The 22677-nt window shown below is 36.4% G+C and overlaps 1 protein-coding gene across 7 annotated transcripts in view; it reads right to left on the reverse strand.

Moving 5' to 3' along the window:
- The window catches only part of MOM (ATP-dependent helicase family protein), a 38122-nt gene extending 17092 nt beyond the window's left edge, over positions 1-21030 (reverse strand). The window contains exons 1-12 of one of the 7 annotated variants that reach the window (XM_088214493.1): positions 20708-21030; positions 12207-12754; positions 11273-11882; positions 9623-9677; positions 7977-8122; positions 3653-3846; positions 3372-3499; positions 2937-3218; positions 1276-1422; positions 896-1150; positions 581-721; positions 194-505 (exon numbers count right to left, since the gene is read on the reverse strand). In XM_088214493.1, the coding sequence (XP_088070619.1) occupies positions 194-505; positions 581-721; positions 896-1150; positions 1276-1422; positions 2937-3218; positions 3372-3499; positions 3653-3846; positions 7977-8122; positions 9623-9677; positions 11273-11882; positions 12207-12747 (2811 nt within the window). In that variant the 5' untranslated portion in view covers positions 12748-12754; positions 20708-21030. Of the gene's footprint in view, positions 1-193; positions 506-580; positions 722-895; positions 1151-1275; positions 1423-2936; positions 3219-3371; positions 3500-3652; positions 3847-7972; positions 8123-9622; positions 9678-10391; positions 10478-11272; positions 11883-12206; positions 12755-20655; positions 20676-20707 lie in introns of those variants that run through there. The other 6 variants (XM_088214491.1, XM_088214492.1, XM_088214495.1 and 3 more) reach the window with 6 other exon arrangements.
- Between the last annotated feature and the right edge of the window lie 1647 nt (positions 21031-22677).

Consider the following 22677-nt stretch of genomic DNA (forward strand, 5'->3'; position numbering starts at 1 on the left):
AAATCCTGATAAGAGACTAAGGTTCAAATTTTACTAACTCTCAGACTCTTGGACAAAAGAAAACTGACATGAAAAGCAATTTAAGATCATTAAATTTAGAAACTATGATGCAACAATTATGCATGAACAGTCCTGTATGAACTTGCACCAAACCATCTGCAACGACTGATGCAAAAAGGTTCAATCAACCAACCTTTCTGATGGTAACAAGGGTATTACAAAGTGCGCCAACAGGATCATTCTTTGACGGTGAGCAAAGTGATAGAGAGTTTGATATTAGAGTAGCACAATACTGCTCAAGTTGTATATTGGATATCTGCACGGGAACCCAGTATTCGACAAACCTAAATGATTCAGATTTGCATCCATTTATGATATATTTTGCCAATCTCTCCTTCAAAGAAGCAATATCATCCCTGGAGTTAACAGCCAGGTGATTGTCATCATTAAGAATACAATGAGTTTCAAGCAGAGTCAACAAGTTAAGGTACTCAGATGACGTATCCTGCAAACGTCCATAAGATAATGCATTAGACAACTTATTGAAAACAATTCCAGTAAAAGATGAGAGAAACCAAACCTTTAGTCGACCACTGACAAGAAGAATCCTCAAACTGCTATTTAGTATCTTAATTTGTTTAAAATGAGACGAAATTTTGGGGCTTTGCCAGTCATCAACTATTATCATTTCCCACTCTACACCTTGAAACACAGATATATCCTGCAGAACCACAAGAAATCAAACTAGATTTATCCTGAATCCATATTACAATTGCATGTCTCATCTTTAAGGTACTTCAAACTGCTCAAACTTGAACACCCAAATCACACACAATGAATTAACTCTTAAGCAGAAAGACCAGTAAACACAAGTATACAAATTTTGACATTTCACCTCACTTAAAACTTCCGGCAAAGTTATAAGCACTTGAAACATGACAGAATCCCCTTCCTCAGAGAACTCCAATTTCCTAATACTTTCCCTAATTTCTTTGCTCCCATTGTAAACCACAACATCAACAGATGGTGCTAGATTGAATAACTTATCATCCCACGAATGAAGTGCAGCAGGAGTAGAAATGATAAGGAGCGGCCTGAAGACATCAGATGAAAGTGAGAAGATAAATGATATCATCTTCACAATTCGCTCCTGTAAACACAGTGCCCATAGAGATTAAGAACCAATACATTTGGAACATAAGAATTATCTTACAGTATTAATTATGTAGAACATCAGATCACACAGGTCCAGACAACTCTGTGAATCAAGCTTACCTGGTCGTCAAAAACAACAGCATTGCGACCTTGATACCAATGGTCACGTAGCTTATTAACAAAGTCTAGATGGTTATTTAATTCTGAAGAGCCTCCAGCTGACAACTGCAACAATTTAACTGATGAATCCTTTTTCCTTCCATCTGTCTGCATCCCGTGGTCATATACAAAATGGAAAGTTAGTAATGAGCAAGAATAGCAGTATTTATCCGGAAAAAAGAAGAAGAGCAAATTAACATAAATATCACCCAACAACTTGCTCTGATGTTGGTATAAATGAGAGGTAAAAGAACTAGATGAGAAGTTTTCCAAAAAAAAAAAAAAAGATGAGAAGACTCAGTCTAGCATTAGCATAAGCGGAAAAGAGTGCACAGGAGTTTTAAATTTAAGTATCTTTTTTTTTCCAGAGAAGGAAAAAGGAATAAACTTAGTTTAACACAAGGGGTGCCACTGGAATACAAAAACTTAATAAGTCAGTCAATATATCTATTAGGTCCCCGAGTCCTCATCAAAGGATACATGATGACCCTTTAAAGAAAAAAACAGGAATTGAAACCATGAATCTTCCACTCTACTAAATGGAAAAATTAACTTGCAGTTTATTCGCCAACCTTTCTGCTATAACCAGGCATAAATTGACGTAGCTATGTGAAATAAAAAAAATAGAAAAGAAAGCAAAAGAGGGAAATGAGGAAAATACCATAAATGCACAATCACAGATTGCAATCCACAATCACAGGGATTCAAAACATCACCACAATCATGGGGTTGGCAAGTACTCAAACCAAAACAAGAGAACAATAGTCTAACAAATGGAATGGTTGGATCCAATTTTGGTGTCCTTTTAGGTAGGAGCCAAATAGAACGCATTCACATTGATAAGGTGAATACTCAGTCCATCAAATGCTAGAGATAATGAGCATAAGGACCTCAAAAAATCTCTTTCTTTTTTCTTTGTATCTTAAGGTGTACGGAGTTTCACATTTTTTTTTTAATTAGGATGATAGAGACTCGATTTAACTTAGGTTGATCTACCAGAAGCAAACCTATGCCAAGATAACCCTTCTTTGAAAAATTTTGGTAGTGCTTCTGTATCGTATTAGAATTCAAAACATTAGAGAATATGTGATTTACTTGCATGCAGTCGTAAAACAATAAACTACCACACAACTGTACAAGGAGTTTCTAGACATCCTACTATGTCTAGAATATTAAATAGATATTAACAAATAAATAGAAATCTCAACTAAACAACAAAAAATAAACCTATACTTATAATCATTTCCTAGGTTTTTGTTGGGATTAAGGACTTCTCATCCCATACTTTAGGCTTTTTGATTAAGGGTCATCATCTTCTTTTTTTAAGGACTTCGGGACCTTACCGATATTTTGATTGTTTTGTAAAGTTTTTGTATATGGAATACATCCCTTTGTTGCCTTATAAATATTATTCTACCCAAAAAAAAACCAATTCTAAGTTCTGAATAATATCTTTTTTTCTGAGGAAGAAACACTAGATATCTTTGGTAATGCATAAATGATCATATAAAAATCCTTCCGTTCTAGGTGCACCGCGTTCTAAGATTTCAAATTAACAGTTAGTTTTATCTGTGCTTCATAGTAAACTACATGATGCTAACTTGGCCATGTTTCAAGATCACCTTATCAACTCTAAGAGCTGCCTTTTCCTTTTTGCAGCGACTTTCGTAAGCTTCTATAAGCCTCTGACCTTCTCTAGACTTCAGAAATGAGGAGTTTTCCAACTCCCATGTGGCATGCTCATAATTTAGGCCACGCCACTTCACAAGCCATTCATGACAGCAATTTAAATCATCATCATGATGTCCTTTATGTTGTTCATCATGTTGCTTCGGGTGGGTCATTAACAATCTCTTCTGCAGCAAACGCTGAGGCACGGTCCACTCTTGCTTCCACCTTGCAGCCTGAAAAGAGTTTATCGTTCAAAAATGGAAAGGCTGATTGATAATGCCGAGGAATTATGAGAAGAGACGGCCATCATACTCATGCTGACTTATTTTTGTTGATCAAATAATCTTCCAAGGAAGAAAGAAACTCTCTCAGCTGGACTAACGTACCTCATTTTTACGGTTAAACTTTGCAAGTAGTGACGGAGCTTCGTCCAGTTGACTTTCTGGTAGCCACCGATTGTGAATGTGAGCAAGACCTTTGTACTTGACAAAATATTCCTTCTGCTTCTGCAATCCTTGAAGCAAATAAAAAATGTCATTTGTTATAAGAACATTGAGGATCCCCTTCAGAAAACTATCTATACCAAATGTCAAACACAATTCTTTATGAACCTAAAGAAAATTATCCCTTGAAATAAAAGTAGTTATTGTGAGTGTTTTGCTCATACCATCACAATTTGGTACCTCCACTTCTCGAGTATCACAAATTAACTCAACTCCCTCTGAAACTGAATGTACACCAAATTCTATCTTCTTCCGAACACAGCTTGAACAGTACCAAACTCCTAGAGGGACATGCTTGATCGGAGGATCTAGACAAGGAAGATGATAGCTCCTTTTGCATCTTCTTCCTTCACAACACCTGAAATAGACTATAGATGGTAAGAAACCAGAACACATCCTAGAAAGCACAAACCTCAAGGTTAAAACACACAAATAATGGTGGATAGTTAACTATTTCACTTCACTACAAGCATCAAATTGAATAATTTAAAAAAAAATATTCCCTTGCACAAATTAAAAAACAAATAATTTCTAAACAAATTTTTATTTCAAAAAAAAAAATCTAAACAAATTTCTCTTATAGATGAATCAGGTAAATCAATCCTTATGCGGTCTTGATCCTGATCTTCCTGGTATGTTTTGAGGAATAACTAGAACATAGAACATAATACCCCATACCTTCTGGCTACAATACCAGTTTGTTAGAGTCTCCCACTGATGGATCTAGTTATTTTTTTTCTGAGATAAAAGTGAGTAGTAATATTAAAAAGAGCGCCGAAGGAGTGAACCCATGTACAAAAGATAGTATTTACAGATCAGTAAGTATATCTACAATGTGTCCAAGATCATCAAAAGAATTAAAATTGCAACCAAGTATGATGGAACCAAAAAAATGAAGTTATCTATCCTTAATAATAACAAATTTTGTTTTTTTGCCCTAAAAAATCATACAATTTCTTTCTTTCCAAATAATCCATAGAATTGTTAAAATAATAACCTTATGTCATTTTGTACTCGAAGTGAGTCCTTCCAAAGCTAACAATTCACCTTTGACCGAACTGGCCATAACCCAAGAGACACCAAACAGCTTATATGTAAGACCTAAAAATTTTCTTTTGTAATTTAGGATTTTATTTTAAATGTAATAAAATAATTTTTCAATTTTTCTTTTAATTTTTATTTTAATTTAGAGTAAAAATATAAAATAAAATTGATGAAGGATTTAATTGAAAACAATTTTGGAGAAAAATGGTGAAAATTTGGATTCTACGGTTATTTTTGAAAGAAAAATCGGAAAACAATGGCCAAAACGCAATTTTGAGAAGTTTCGCCATGTCAGATGCCCAGTTAGCAGCCCTAACCAATCAGGACGCGCCAAGTGGCAGAGACGCAGACGTGGGAGGCCACGGGGGCGATCCGCGTACCCGCAATCAAACGACTGAGATCTGTTCCCGCCCGCAAAGATGACCTGGATGCGCTCCCTCCTAAACGCGATCGAACAGTCAGATTCAAACACGATCGGACGGTGCAGAATAAATTGCGATGAACGGCCCAGATTAGATCGCGATAAACAACACAGATTCACTCCCTATTTAATTGCAATCGGATGGTCTAAATTAAACGCGATGGATGGCCCAGATCAAAAGTGGATGGATATAAATAACTTTCATTCGCACCAAACCCTAACCCTAACCGCCAGAACCTCTCGCCGGAGAAGACGACCTAACCGCCAGGAAGTCGACCGCCGCCACACCGGAACCTTTTCCGACCGCCAAAAAAGGTAAAGACTTCCCATTTTGCATGAAATTCAATTTTAACTTCACCCATGGCCAAATCGGAGCAAAAAGACTGGCCAATTGGCCAAAACACACCGGTAAAGCCCGGTGGCGCCGCCGTGGAAAATTTCACAAAACGCCTCCGATGAAGCCCTTCTCGATTCCTGTTTCGCGTAATTTTTCCGCTGTTATGATCACCGTTTTTTTCTCTACAGGTTGACCGAAGCAAGACACCCAACCGTAATGTGAGCCGGAAGAACCGCCGCACCGGAGAGCCCCGCCGCCGGTGAGTTTTGGTATTTCGTATTTTTTCGATCAATCGAGTCCCTTTAACATGTTTTCTCGTAAGGATCGATGCAAAATCGGGCCGAGTGGGCCCTAGAACTGATTTTGGGTTTATCTGAAACATTTGTAGATACTATTAGCGCATTTCAGTTCCCGAAAAAAAATTCAGGGAACCCAGTGACCGCCTGTAGGCGCAGTAAACAGTTTACCTTTTCGGGCGTCAAATCGAGTAAGGGTCCCTCACCCTATTCCCTATCATAGAACTGAATTTTAAATAAATAATAATATGGTATTTTGTGCGATTTTAGTAAACATGCATAATTAATTACGGATTGCTAATGGAGTCGAAACCGAAAATTATCTATTGTTGTTGTTGATTGTTTTTACATTTTACCTGCATGATGATATCCTATTTATTTATTTTATGGTTTTGAACGCATGTATGGTTTATTTTACGTGTTTATTGCTGAATCGGAAAAAATAAAATTTAAATAGTACAGGAATTGTGTAATTAAATGATTAGATGAAACAACAGTCTTACTGGATATCTTGAGAGATTGTGGACGGATCGGGTACATAGAGAACCCTACCATGAACGTTGTCTCATACCGAACGGGATATGAAGATTTAATAATTTGACACTCATACCGGAAGGGGTATGGAGACAGCCCGCTTCACCCTCATGCCGGACGGGGTATTGAGATTTAGTAAATTGGTGCTCATACCGGACGAAGTATGAGGATAGCCTATAATTAAGAATGATAAATGAAAGGGTTCACGTGTAGCAGGGGCATCCCTATGAACCCCCATGAATACCAGCAGGCTGGTGAAAAGAGTGGTAGTTATTGTTTGGTTTATTGATAATGGATATGCATTTATAATATGTACTATGATAGCTGATTATACATGAAATATTGGTCTGAATGATATTATTATTCTTACAGGTTGTTTTCATAAATTCCACGATGGTAAGTGAACGAGAAATGATTTTATGATTGATAAATGAATTTGCTAAATTTAATGCTCCATTAGTGGTTTTCGATTTTATAGCAACCTTTACTTCTGTGTTGGTGATAGAGTGTGATATCCTTACTACGCTAATATAGCTCATCCTTTATTTAACAATTTCAGATCAAGAGAACCAGATTCCAGAGCTTGATCCGCAAGAAAATTGCGAGTAGATGCTAGATATTTTCTATTTTGTGTTTGTTTCCTTATTTTTTATGTTTCTTTCAAAGAATGAATTCTATAACGCTGTTTAATACTTTTAAATTATTGTGTAAAAAATGTAAACTTTAACTTTTTATTTCGTTTCCGCACTTAAGTTATTATCTATTTCCTTTTAGATTTCCCGAGTCGTTACATTATATACCATTATTCATAGTTCATAAGAAGTTGGGCACAAAAGAAGAAGATGGTTACAAGATTCCATATTCTGCTTGCATAAAACACACCAGTTAGCCAACATAAAACCTCTTCTCATAAGGTTGTCAACCGTGAGAATAGAATCCATAGCTGCTTCCCAAGCAAACACTGAAATTCTGGTTACCTAGTTATTAGACGATTAACATGAAGATCTGCACAGACTTTACAGTGTTTTTTTAACGTTTCTGCTTTTACCTATTTCGGACGTAAATTATGACTCCTGAAGAAAGAAGTCAATGATATCTTGAGTGAATAAGTACCCAATATTTTAATAATTTTCTTCCATGTCTTTCATATATTAGAAATAGGGATTTATCTGACAGAGATAATAGAAATAATTTCTGTCCTTCGAAGAATGTAGTAACTACTAAAACTCCCCGTGAAAACTGCTAAATATTGAACTGCTACACTGCCTATGATAACTGCAATAATTGTCTAATCTCATCTTCCTAGACTTAATCAACTTTAACAACCAATTGATAGACGTTATTCCCCATAGTGCCCGCATACAAACATATAAAACATCCATAAACACATTAAAAAAAGACCCAAACAACTAAACTAGAAATACTTAAATTCTGAAGAAAATATCCTTTCTTCAATATTTGAAACATCTTGGCAAACAGGATTAATATTTTTGGTGTTTAGGATCCCCAGTGGGGGGGTTTGCAAAGGGCAGAGTCCTAACAGTGTGGTTATATATCTTTTGCCTTAGTGCATTTCTTATACTGGGGCCTTCTTGTAATCTAGGTTTTCTCCTTAATCTGCTGCTACTAAGCCGTAGGTTCCAATAATGAAAATTTCAAAAGGGGCTCCTCAGATGTTCTGTACTCTCTCTGTTCCTGCTTTTACTCCACTCCATGTGTTACAATGAGCATATTTGATAAAATAAATAGTCATATGCACATGCAATTCGTCAACAACAAAATGGAGCTTGCAAAAACACAAAAGCAATGAACAAAAGATTACCCACAAGGGAAGTTTCATAGAAAAGGTTACCCACAAGAGTTTTCCATCAAGCTTACAAATGTAACATGTATTCTGGTCAGCTTCTGTTTGAAAATCTCCAGAACATCCATTCTGTTGCATATGGTTGCTGGAAATCTCCTGAGGACCTGTGATAACATGACCTGCAAGTTCCTCCCTATCCTAATCAATGCATTAGAAAACTATAAGTTATAAGATCTAGAACGAATTTAAAATAATGTCTATTTGGAAAAATAACTTCTTATGCAAAGGAATAACTTTTTATAGAAATAAATTCCTATAGTGATGGAAAAGCATCCCCTAACATGGGTAAAAAAGATTGTAGATTAAGTGTGTCTACATACAAATATTGACAATTTTTTATTAGGACATGACATGATTAGTGATATAAATTTTGCGTATGTCATTGACTCACTAACTACATTGTAAAGCTTTTGTATAGAGGTGGTACCCCAGTTGTTTGGTACTCAGTTAATATATATTTACACTTTTTATTTCAAAAAACAAACATTGACAATTCTAATGGCCAATGGATTCTCAGTGTTTAATATAGGTGTGTCTGTGAGAACAAACAGAGAGAGAAAATCAATAACTGGAGCTAAATTTTTAATAATTAGTAGGTATTGGTTGATAGGCCGCAGTAGATTATTTTCCTTACAAACTGCCCGCTAAATATAAATAAACATTGATTCATAAATACCAAATTAAATTATGAATTTAATAAAGACATTCAATGACTGAAATTTTTCTACCCGTTCAACTAAAACATGACATCTTTCACTCGACAACCGAAGTTGAAATTGCCTTAAGTGCCATCTACCCCTAAAAGGATAGGGAAAAGACATCAATCAAAACAAAAGACCAGGCAAAAGATATTTTATAATAAAAACAAGTCTCTTCTCTCCATCCACTTAACATTTGCAACTTTCAGTTCCATTCGCCATCATACTCTGTTATCTGGAATAACTCTTGGAAGCATTATTGACATTTTTCCTCAAACATCAGTATGAACATAGATCCAAGTTCTCATCAACTGGACCATAGTTTTCATCAATCACCTAGCTGCCAAAGCATCCAAAAATGTTCTTGTACCATTTTTCATGCAAAGAAGTGTACACCACAGCATACTTGCTTACAAATAAGATGAACAGACAATTTCTTATTTAATCCTCGTTTTGAGGAGATAATTTAACAGGATGAAAAAAGATTTAACTAATAAGTCCACTAGCTAAAAAGCAACCCTGTGTGCTAAACAGAAAAAGAAAATGGAAGAGAAAAACAACCAAAATGGCCGTGTTCCTAGCATGTCCATTCTGAAACCTCTTTCTTCCCTATGGTATTTATTTATGACAGCAAGAATAATGAACAAAACAGAAGTATTATAACAAGAAAAGTTTAATACTCTATCCAAAAAATGGCTAAACCAAGAGAGGCATCGAAGTAAAGCATAAGCCCACAGGGAATGCTAACTTTCAATATCTTATTCCTGATTCAGAATCAATTTCCACTATCAATCCAGATCCATCTCTATCACCAAATCCTATAATAATAATTAAAAACTCAATCTTAAAGTAATACAAGAAACCGAAATACTCAAATTAGAGAAACTATTTTCACAAAGAAAACAAATAGAAGAGGAGCAGGGAGAAAACAAGAACCAACCTTAGTGAAGGACATATCACAAAATTCCCAGCTTGATTCTGCGTTACAATTTACCCTACAAAATTGCAAAACAAGATTAAAACTTCTTGGGTGATGGACGCACAAAACTACAGAAAAAAGGGTTTGACTAATTTTTTAAATATTAAAGAAAAAACTAAAAAATTCGCAAGGCTGCGGTCCATATACCACAGCTTATGGAAAGGAGCCAATCAAAATGTCAATATCATCTTCTAAGTCCACCAGAGGAGGGGACGACAATTCAACAAAATATTAAGGGTCTGAAATGAAATTATTTGTAATTCGACAGAAAGGAGTACTAAAACAATCCTCAAGAACTACCCGTTTCCTCTCTCTCCAAATAACCCAAAATAGAGTAAAGGGAGCTTTCAACTCCAACTGAAATGGATTAACAAATCATAAACTGATCCTATGTAAATAGCCTTCATGAAAAATTGCATCAGAAGTTTCAAATTCAAAACTAGACCAGATGTGCCCCACTCCCATCACCACAAATGATCAAGAAGCAAAACATAAAACAAACAAAAATTCAGAGAGAAGGAAAACTGAGAATTGTATATTGTTTCTCAAGTCAACAAACAAAAATCTAGGGAAGAACTTCAGGAATAAGTGGAAGGCCAAAGGCTTTACACAACAGGGACTACTACTAAGATACAACTAGAAGAATGATGGGGTTATTTCGTAAACTGCAAAGTTTTGATTTCAGTCAGAAATTTGACAGACTGCAGCGTAAGAATAAATGCGGACATACTTCTTGACCTGCACAATTTAGGCACGCCAATAGCACCAAACAAGACCAGTTTTCTCCTACAGCACCATCCCGCAGAAAAAATTAAAGTCCCATCGGGTTCTGGTTCCCATATAAAAATTAACAGTTATTTAGTAATTTAAAAAATATCGGGGTAAGAGAAACTTCCATGATAAACATTAACCTCAATTCATTATAAGTTCATATTAGCTGGAGCTACATTATCTAAGTCACGTAAAAATAAACTTTTTTGGCAGAAAAAAGAAATATTATTTGATAGAGAAGAAGTACAACCAGGACCAGTCATCCTCAGAAAAGAATGAAAAAACATAAAGAAAAGAAGAGGAGAAAAACCTACATATAAATAGATGATGGCTGGCCAATCTCTGAGCAAAATTATATGACATATGATATTTTAGGTTTTCTTCTTTTTCAAAGACTAAACTACAGAGAAGAATTACATCTGAAGGACACAAAATTTCAAAAAACTTTAGTATATATAACAAAATACAGTCAGTATGGAAGGCAAAAGGCCGGGGTGAGAATCAGCCTATTTGGGAAAGGGATGGGATGAGACCACCCTTTAATGGTGAAAATTTCCAACTCTATGTGCACTATTGAGTAAGAGATGTACTCATGAAGTAGGAAGTAAAGTATAAGAACCACACAACCTCCTTATTTCCATAAAATTATCCTTCGTATCTTGTGCACAAAAATGTCATATTAAACATTGCGGAAATGAAAATAAAGCAGGGAGATAAAAAATGCATTGATTTTAATTTTAACAGAATGAATATCAATTCAGCTTATTAATTCTAAAGCACTTAGTAAAGAATCATTTGAATAAAAGAAGATAAACAAATAAACTTGCACAACTCTAGTACCTCTGCCTCTTAAGGCACGTGCCACTAGTTTGAGAACAACTCTTACTTCTGCACCCAGATGGCGATGTGCTAGCATCACCAATTGACCTGCATGCATCTTTGATCATAACCATATCAGAAGGATCAGAAACCATATCTATTGTGTTTATTTTCCTTTTTGCTAAAATGGTTTTGTCATCCCTTTCCAAACCGGATTCTCTATTCAACAATTTTGATGTATCCATATTATTCTCTGCAGAGCAACCAACTGCTGCCATTTCAGTATCATCACTAATTTTGCTGACCATGTCAGTAGTCTTAGAAATTCCTTCCCCAAGTCCTGACCCAATTGCTTCTTTCTCGCAACCATCATTAACAACTGCACAGACTGTACCAGATGGCTCCACTTCGACAGTGCTTTTTAATATTTCTTTCATAGACTCAATTGCATCAGAATTAGATCCCTCCAAAGTGCTTTCACAAGCAATCCCAAGACATTTTACTTTCAAATCGTCCCTTCTCCCATTGCTGCGGTCAAAGCCTCCATCTATTTTCTTAGAATCATTACCTTTGCAAATGCTGCTACAATCTTCAAATAATTTATCCATCCTGTCAAGTTCCTCAGGACTATCTGTCAGGCAAGCAGAAGGCATATAAATAATTCTTTTCAGGAACGATTTTTCATTAGATTTATCCAGAACAACAAAGATATGCACAAACAAACACCTCAGGAAAGAAAAGGAAAATTGTAGCCACCATGACACAAGAACTCACAAGTTACAACAGGAGTATGATGCATTTTAAGCAACTCGTGTATGTTGAATATCAATTAAAAAGAAAAAACATTCAACCAGATTTTCCTACCATTTTGCAAGGCACTCATTCCAGATAATTCTTATCGTGAAGAATAAGCAGAGAGTTTACAGAATAATCTATGGGAAAAGAACTTAACTACCTGGTGCATTAATCTCCTTTGTTGGTCGCTCAAATAAAGCCTTGTAAGCACGAGCATTCATTCTCTTCTCTTCCACATTAACAGATTTCTCAATCTGCTTCTCTATTTTCTTAACCTCTTTAGTTTCCACAGTAAGCCGTTTCACACTTTTTTCTTTCTTCTCTTTCTTCTGTTTAAAATCTGATGATCCTGATGTTCTGTTAGATTTCTTTGAGACTGAAGAACTGGATGAGGAGAGCCTCTTGGCCCTCTCAGATCTCCTCAAAGGGCTCTGGATATTCTCCTTTTCTGCTTTCTCTGACTTCCTTATGACTGGAGTTGTTGAAGTAAATTTCTCAAGTCTACCAGATTTGCGAGTGCTTGACGGACTTGGAGAAGTATGTTTCTTTGATGAAATATCTCTGGTTGACCTTCTTAAACCTGATGATTTTGGTGTTGCTACACCCAAACTAGTTGATCCCCTAGTTCTGATACGCCTCCCCTTTGAATTATTGCTATCATCATCCTTAATTGCCTGTCTAGATCGAGCATCATTTGCCATATCCTAGCTGCAAATCATAAGAAGATAGTGAAACTTTAGTGAAGATGAGCATTATATGAAAAGTCATCCCCATTACCTTAACTTCCACATTTGATAATACTACAAGATACTTCAATTTCGTAAATGTTGCATAGATATCCCATAACACAGGAAAAATGATCGAAGACAAATGTACTTCTCAAATAAAAGTAGATTTTTCTTTTAAATATAGTTTGAAAATTGTATTGATACAGGCACCAATGGGGTACCACCCATGTACAAAATTTACAAGTTCTTCAATGTATCAACAAAGTCTGCCAAATCCTCCATAGAACAAAGAGGATGACCCTGTAAAAAAAACTAAGGGTCTGGAACTATTTATCCTTAAATTATCAAAACCATTTACATTATCTAAATTAATTGTACTATGCACAACGGGACACCAAAGGAGCAAATGGCCGCACGTCTCCTTTGCCCTCTTACATATGCAGCACCAGTTAGCCAAAATGCACTCCCTGCCTACTTCCCATGCAAAAAAAAAAAAAACTTAGGAGGGCCTTCATCTTCCAAATCTGTCTATTAGGAAAACTACTGTCTATGGGCTCCTTTTTAGTCAAGTGCCTGTAACAGTGAACTGCCAGAAGGACTGAGCTTCCAAACCAGTTGATCATATTCCTCATTCAAAGCAACCAACTCTAGTGTAGACAGTAAGTCCTCATATTCAATAATTTTCCAATCGTTGAGGTTCCACAAGATCTCCACATGCCACTCCCTCCGACCTTCACCATCACCAATGGCCTATTTAACAAATATATCCTTTATGTCGACCAATAGCCTAAATATGCAAAATCCTAGTTTTCAGCATGCTGCCTCAAGCCAACAATCTGGGCAAAATTCAATTCTGTCACTGTCGCCAGTTCTCTACTGAATACACTCCTAAAACGTGTCTTTTCCCATTTACAATCTTCACCACATCCCTCTCCCATGTGGTCTCGCCAACATTCTGGAATACCAACCTCAATCCATTGTCCCATATACTTGGTTTTGGGAGGATACATGGATCAGAATAAATCTTCGGCTAGCCAATTCCTACGGTTGTATAACTTATCATCCAGACATAATGATCCTATCTCAAGCTTTACATCCACTTTAGAGGGAAGCATGATCAGAGAAAATCTTAATATGATTAACCTCCTAACCCTATTGGAGTCAGTTGATCTAAACTCGCAGCCTAATACCATAATTTGGTCATTGGAACCTATTGGTCAATACACTTGTAAGTCTTTATTTGTTCACCTCACCAACAACCCGTCGTCCAACCATTACATTGTTGCCAAGGACTTATGAGAAGCCCCAATTCCATCAAAGGTAAGGGTGTTTGCATAGACAGATATTCATAGAAGGCTTAACACTAATGACATCTTAGAAATTTGTCGGTCTAACAAAGCTTTATCTACAAATGTGTATAATGTGTTACAAGAGAGGGGAGGCACATTCTAATCTATTAATTCATTGTGAGATAGCATGGAAGTTGCAACAAATATAATTAACTTGTTTGGTTTAAGTTGGGTGGCTCCTCCTACAATAGAGCTTCATGAGATTGTGTTTTCAAGGTGCAGAGGTAAGGAAGATGATGAAGCCATTACAGGAAGGGATTTTTTTCTTGGTTTGTAATGCATATGACTTGAAAGAGACCATAAAATATTTCACAGCCGAAAACTCCTCATTCCATGAACTGCAAGAGTGGGTAATATTCTTTGCCACCTTATGAGTCAAAGATAATGGAAACTATTTTGATTCAGCAATTTCCGAGTTTCATCCAATTCGGGAGGCGGTCATTTATCCTCCATAGGCGGCTTTTTTTGTTGGTTTGTGGTGCATATGGCTTGAGAGAGAATGCAGAATATTTCACGACCGAAAACTCCTCACTCCATGAACTGCAAGAGTGGGTAACATTCTTTGCCACCTTATGAATCAAATCTAATGTAAACTATTTTGATTCAACAATTTCTGAGGTTCATCCAATTTGGGAGGCGGCCATTTATCCTCCATAAGCGGCTTCGGCTGCTTTGATTTTTCTGCAATTGTTTTTCCGCTTACGTTCTTTGAGGAGGATGTCCTTGTCAGGATACCCTAATGGTTCATTACAAAAAGAAGGATAAAAATGAAAATTCACCCACTAAAGGGCAAATTGGTCAAAACACAAAATCAACTAGGTTAGGGTTGGCAAAATCCTAACCAGCACCATTAGATCTCGTAACCACAGCGGGTGCCATTATCATCAAATCCCGCGACAGCGGTATGACAGGAAATGGCCGCGGGATTCCAGCCACTAAGCTCGTTTACTTTTATTGTTTTAAAGTCCATAAAAGGCCTCTTTTCTATGCTTGTAAATATGAACAAAAATAATAAAGTTTACCCTTCAGATTTCTCTTCACCATTCTTTCTTCTTTTCTTCTTCTTCTTCTTCTTCTTCTTCTTCTTCTCTTACTTTCATATCAATCAACATGTCTAAGGGTGCTGACAAAGTGGTATCAAAGCCAGAGCCGATCGAGTCCTATGTCGGTGTTGCCTCATGCACCAGATCCAAAGGGAAGGTGGTGGCTATGGCGAAACAAGTAAAGCCGACAGTGAAGGAGCTTGACCAGTGGTTAGCTGACCTCGTGGCCGAAGTTTGCGGAGCCAGAAAAAATCTCATAGCAATTTGAGTTTTTGGCGAAGTTGTTGCACGGCAACGCACCGCAACAAGCAATGGCAAGCTCGGCATTGCTGTCCCCGGTCATCGCAATCGAGCAGCAAGAAGTTCTGCCGACTCCCCATGCGAACGAAGAAGAAGAAAGGTTTCAAGTTTAAAAAACTCTAAAGCTAGTGATCCAGTCCAACCCATACCAGATCAACCTAGATCCTTTCGACCTGAACTGAAACAAACCAACCCAGTTCGACTTGGCTCAGATCGAACCGGCCCAGGCCAACTTTGCTAAAACCGAACCGACCCAGACCAAACCGACCCAGTTCGACCCAGCCCGAACCAAAGTAGTTAGTTCCTTGAATCAACCCAGACCCCCAATTCTCTCATAAATCATACTGGTTCACCCTTTTTTGGTCAACTGCCCCACCTACCCAAAGTAGAAATTCCACTTTTTGATGGAATTAATCCTCGTGCCTAGATACGAAAATGCAATAAATTCTTTTTAGTGCATGGAATACCAGAAGAGCAAAAAGTAGAGGTTGCTTCACTTTTTCCGAGTGATGTAGTATACATTTGGTACAAGGAATAGTTGGCAAAAGTGGAACAGCTCGAATGAAATTTCTTCCTAGAAGAACTCTATTGAAGATTTGGGGGCGCCTCACGAAGAGATTTTGTTGAAGAATTTAACAAGCTGACATATACCGGAGTCGTCCTTGAATATCAAGGACATCTCGAACAATTGCGCACGTTAATGAATGTTCTTTTTTTGAAAAAAAATTTATTTCCAATTTTATCAACAGACTCAAACCAGGACTGCAGCCAATAACAAGATTGCTTAACCTACGCTCGCTCAATCAAGCATTTGAACAAGCGCTACTCCAAGAACAATCCATGATAGAATTGTCTCGCAATTCATATTTTTCTAGCAAAGTTGTCCAACTTTTAGAAGGATCCAAAATAAGAGATTATTATCAACCTTTCAGAACCACGGGAAAAGAAACAGAATCTCGAAGAGCAACAAATACTTACTACAAGGGGGAAGACCAGTACTTTCCAAGACACTGTTGTGCAAGTAAAATAGTAATAGCCTTGGAGGATATTGCTCCGAAAAGGACTCTCGAAGAAAAAGGTTCCATAAATCAACCTTGAGAGCAAGATTGATGCTCAAATGGAGGATATTGCCTACTCATTACAAAAAGAAAGGTAAAAATGGCAATTCACCACTAAAGGGCAAATTTGTAGAAACACAAAGTCAACTAGGGTTAGGGTTGGCAAAACCCTAACCAAAGCATCCCAACACCATTAGGTCCCGTAGCCACCGCAAGTGCCATTACCATCAAATCCCGCGACCGTTGCTACAACAGGAAACGACCGCAGGATTCCAGCCACTAAGTTTGTTTACTTTTATTGTTTTAAAGTCTTTTCTATGCTTGTAAACACAAACAAAAATAATAAAGTTTACTCTTTAGATTTCTCTTCACCGTTCTCCTCTCTTCTTTTCTTCTTCTTCCTCTTCTTCTTCTTCTTCTTCTTCTTCTTCTTCTCTTACTTTCAAATTAGTCACCATGTCTAAGGATGTTAACAGTGGTAGAGAATAAAGACTTTATATAAGGAGTGGAGGTTTGGGGGATAATGTTCTTACTCAGCCCTACTCCAGGATCTTGAGGGGCTTCACTGTTTGGACGGGAATGGACATCTTGTCCATTGAAGACTCGACGCACAAGGAATCCATCCGTTTTGAACTGAATAACAAATTGCAGATGCAGGAGATTTCCTGGAGACAAAAATCAAGAGCCATATAGATAAAGGAGGGAGATAGAGATATAAATTTTTTCACTACATGGGTAACCACCAAATAAGAATCAATTATGTGGACGAGCTGGATATTGATAACCATGTGATGAAGAGAAATGAAGATTTCAGAGAAGGGGTCAAGTGGCTTTACAGGAGGCTTTCTTCAGAGGATTCTCATTGGAGGCCTAAACTGGATGGTCTGCATTTGATAATCTTGGAAAAACAAAGCTGGGAAACACTTGAACAAACATTTTCTGAGGAGATCCTAAAAGGCCTTATACAATGCAAGAAGAATAAAGCACCTGGACCAAATGGCTTCACTATGGGTTCTCTTTAGTGTTTTTCGCACATAATAAAAGTGACATAGTTGAGCTATTTAATGAGTTTCAAGAGTTGAGATCTTTTGTCAGAAGCTTAAACTCCACTTGTCTTATACTTATTCCAAAGGTTGAGGGGCAACAAATATCAAAGACTTTAGACCCATTAGTGTCATGGGTTGGGTTTACAAGCTCATAACTAAATATTTGCATTAAGAATGGCAAAGGTGATGAAGCGAGCAGTGGGAGTGAGCCAACAAGCATTCGTGGAGGGTAGACAGATCTTAGATACGACCATAATTCCCAATGAGATTGTAGAAGAACTAAAATACAAAAATTTGGAAGGTTGTGAGATTGGGTGATGAGTGGGATGCTAGCAAATTAATCTAGCATTTTGAAGTGTGGTTGTACGGAATCGCTTATTAAATATTTGGGCTTCCTTTAGGGGCCAAATATAAGGATGTTTGGTTTGGGACCCTGTGGTGGCGAGGCTTGAACAGAGGTTGCCCAAGTGGAAGAGAAACCTTTTCTCTAAAGGGAGGAAGTTGACTCTTACCAAAAATACTATAGTCAATATTCCTATTTTTTTGTTTGGAAATAATATTCATATTTATTAAATGTCCTTAATTACGATCCCTATGAGGTGGCTGAGGTTGGAATCAATCCAATGTAAGAATTTATGGGGTGATAAATAAGAAAAAATGAAGTATCATTTTGTGGCGTCGGACAAGGTTAAAAAAAGCTTACTCACCAAGGAGGGTTGGGTTTGAGGTCTTGGGTGGAGATTAATATGCCCATTTAGGGAAAACGATTTTGGAGATTCATTAACGAAAATAGTGTTCTCTGGTGGAGGGTTATTGAGACGAAGTTTGAGACTGTAGCTAGAGGTTACCACCACAATGGGGTATCGTCAAGACCACATGGCAACGGCCTATTGAAGAAACTTTACATGGGTTAGAGGAATTTCTAGGATTGTATTAGCTGGAGGGTGGGTTCGGAAGATAGGGTTAGCCTATGGCTTATGCTTCGACTGAGGGAAGAACACCCAGAGCACAGTTTCCTTAAATATTTGCTATCGCCCAGTATAAGAACGCACTGATCAAGGAGTCCTACCGTGGTTCTAAAGGAATGAGGAGTGGTTGGTGAAGGTCACAAGAAACCTCTACAATTGGGAAGTTATGGAATAGAAAGCTTTACTTTCTGCTCTCCATAGGGTTAGACTTAATAGGACCAAAGACCAATCCGTTTGGCGGCTCAATACTAGAGGGATTTTCTCAATAAGATCTTTCTATAATTACTTGACTAGAAGAGAGGATCCAAGCAAATTAGGAAGGTTAATGTTTCTCCTAGAATTGCTTTTTTTCCTTAAGAGGCAGACAGAGATTGTATTTTTACTCTGGCTAAGTTAATCAGGAGGGGCAAGATTCTGATGAATGATTGTTTTCTATGTAAAAGGGATGCATAGTCGCACAATCATATCTGCTTGTGGTGTGTCCCTTTGAGTACAATTATCGACTCCCATTTATGGCCTTTTCGGTAGAAATTGAGTGATGACTGGCTCCATGAGGGAGGAGAGTTGGGCTTGGAAAGGAATCGGCAATGTGACAAAGCATATTAGTCTCATTCCCCTTGCAATTTTTTGGGCAGACCAGAAGGAAATGAACATGAGAGCTTTCGAAGGTAAAGAAGAGAACTTCGATAGAGTTAAAAATAGGTGATTCTAGAACCTAAACTTTTTTATTATGGATCATCCTCTTTACTCCTTTGAGAAACTGGGGATTTTATTAATATTTTGATTGATATGTAAATATTTTGCACCTACATTTGCACTCCCATAGTGCCTGTTCATGAATCATTTTTTTTTTAAATAGCCTGTTCATGAATCATACTACACCATATTTATTTCAAACAAAAATAGACACCCTACTTATTCCATTACCAACTAGATAAACTAAAACAAGTACTTAGAGCTTTTTTTTAATAAAGGTACTTAGAGCTACTTTTAAGCACAAAATAAGCAATATCAGACATCTCCTATATCAGAACCTAACTCTTAAAGCACCTAGTATTTTAAGTGCATTTCTTTCAGCAATTTTACACACTCTTAACAGAAACACATCACAAATTCTTAAATAGAAACTCTAACTTATAGAAGCTTTCTGTCCTTATAAAAGACTCCTTTGAGATCAACAACACCTACATCTATACCCAAACTCATCCAAGTTTAGCTGTTTACAACAACTTCACCATCATCACCTTGCAGAATAATCCAAGCCTCTATACCTCTCACTGACCCAATAAATAAATAAAAAAGCAGAAACATATCTTCCAATATGCATATATGACTTTGAGCAAGAATATGCTTATAACCAAGTGCAATTAGTCATGCAAAAAAATTCAAGAAAGCAGACTGGTTGACACTAATTCTATGAATTCAACAATTATCAGCCGGTAGATAAATCATCATTAGAAACAATCACGCACACAAAAGGCGCAAAAGGCCCGTGATGGCACAATGAAGAATACAGATGAAGCAAGTATGCATCTACATTAGCAACTTTAAAGTTACTCATGGCCATAATCTAGATCTCAGTCAAAGCAATGCCACCAATTGAACCACAAAAAATACCTAACTCATGCCAGAAGTAAACCCGATTAACAAAACAAACACCAAGAACACCAACTACTTCATTAATGTAATCACATATTGTCCAAACGAGGATCCTAATTCACTTAAGAAAACCATTTTTGAGCATATTACTCTCCGGCCCTTAAGCAAGATTAATTCGAGAAAATTAAACTAATGTTCATGCAACTCCCGTTGGCATTAAATTCTCTTCTCGGGAAACTTAAGATCTATGGTGACATTTACTAAGGGGGAAAAAAAGTCAATCTCATTAAAGAATACAACGAAAAGAAAGCAATGCCACCGACCGAACGAAGAAAAACCCTAATTCCGCTGGAAGCAACCCCCGATTAACGAAACAAACTAAACGAGTACCAAATGGTTTCATTAGTTTAATCCCTAAACACTTCAAACCAGAACCCTAATTCAAAATTGAGAACAATTCGCTAGAGGATTACTACTCTGAGTGTTGAGTACGATAAATGTGAAAAAATTAAACCCACCTGCATGCAAATGTTTGCATCGAAATTTTATAAGGTAAGTCAGAGATCTTACCAGATGATCTCCGTTTCGATTTACTAAGAGAAACCGTGGTTCATAAGAAACCTGTGTTTCTTCCGCGAAAACGAGAGAAAAAGAAAGGAAATGTCGGATGGAAGGTTTTGTTTTGTTCCGGAGGTCCGGTCGATGAAGCATTACTATTATGGGCTTTTCGCGAAAGGACACGGCACTTTTATTGAGAAGACGAAATTGCCCTTCCAGGATTCCAGTAAATTTACGTTGTTACCCTCGACTTTTCCTTGTGATGTCGGATTTTGCTCTGTCCTTTTGGCGCGAATATTGAAAACAGATTCTTAAATGCCCAAAATAGCCTCTCTGCGAACCAAATTCAATCTGCCATGACAATCAAATTGATGCTTTGTAAATTCAACTGAGTTCTGTGTTGAGGATTGCTTAAATACCTAAATGACATGTACTGCCAATTACTGAAACGAGGAAGAGACGAAAATCAACCTTGATATTTGCGTCTGTTATGATTGATTTGAACGAGGTTGTTCGCGAAGAGGAGCAAATTTCTCCGCATTCAATGCGCAGAGTTTCTGTAAAAAAGAAGAATAACAGACCAATACCATCGGAACGAGATCGTTTTGGCCGTGACGCCACCGTGAGGCGGTCCAATGCAGCTATTGACGTTCTTCCGTTCTGATCTTGGGCCGGCAAAGGATTGAGGAAGCTTGGTCTATGATTTTAATTACAGATGACTCCTTTTTGTAGCATAAGCTGAGAGGGCTGAGGCTCGTTTGCTGGCCGTGAAAATGGCAGGCCCTCAATAGGCTTCAGATGAGCAGCCACCTTACACCTGCCGCTGCTGCTTCGAAATTCCGAAGGGTTCAAAGCAGTTTTGAACTGATTTTGATTTTTGAGTGAAATAATAATAATAGTAATAATAATAATAATAATAATAATTGTTAAGAATATTTTCTATTGATACGTATTTTATTGGATATTAGATGACTGTATATTCAGATTTTCTACACACAAAAAAAAAAATAGAATAGATTATTAATTATAAAAAAATATAATTTTTTTCCATTAATTTAATTTATTTACTTTTTAATTGTATAATTGATTTATTAATTTATTTTTTTAATATTTTTATTTATTTCACTTTAATATTTTGATTTACTTCCTATTTAATATGATAATTTTCTTTTTCTTTAATACTCTCTCGGACATAAAACTCAAAATCAACCAAAGCAATTAGAACTCGCACATACACAATTAATATAAAAACTTATTATCTAAATAAATTTTTTTTTATTTAAATTGCAATCAACCTATTATTAGAATTTAAGTAATTAAGATAAATGAATTAATTACAATGCTATAATAAATGCTTTGATAAGTTAAACTCAATTTAAGAAAAAATATTGATTAAAACGTTATAAGTTACATTGATAAGTATATATCAATTTCTCATTCAATAAGAATGTCAACGAAAATCTAAGTAGTTGACATACTATAAAATTTTGTATTTTATTGATTCCAAACTTCGATTCTTTACAACTAATGCATAAAGTTTATCTGTACATATAGGGTATAAAGATTACAATAGAAATTAATCTCTTAAAAGATCTCTAATACTTAATTAAAAAAATAATAAATTACATATAAAAAAAATAAAGGTTATTTAGTTGAGATGATCTATTGATTTTAAAAAATATCTCTTGAAGATTTTTTAATTTAAAGAATATCTCTTGAGAATCTCTTAAATTAAATACGATATCTTGTCATACTTATATACGAAAAGATCTTGTGAATCTGTCCATTATGTCATGATCATGTGAAATCGTCCATGATTTCGTAAAATATTCTTGATTTTTTCGTATTTAATATACTTCTTTTAAAAGAAGCATTTATTTATGATTTCGTGTATCCATACGTGATCTTATGAAATAAATATAATTGATTCCTTTCCATATTTAATGTGTCTATTTGATAAGAAGTATTTCATTAGAAAACTT

The sequence above is a fragment of the Carica papaya genome, chromosome 2, assembly GCF_054855325.1.
Source record: "Carica papaya isolate Zhongbai chromosome 2, ASM5485532v1, whole genome shotgun sequence".
In the NCBI taxonomy this organism is placed as follows: domain Eukaryota; kingdom Viridiplantae; phylum Streptophyta; class Magnoliopsida; order Brassicales; family Caricaceae; genus Carica; species Carica papaya.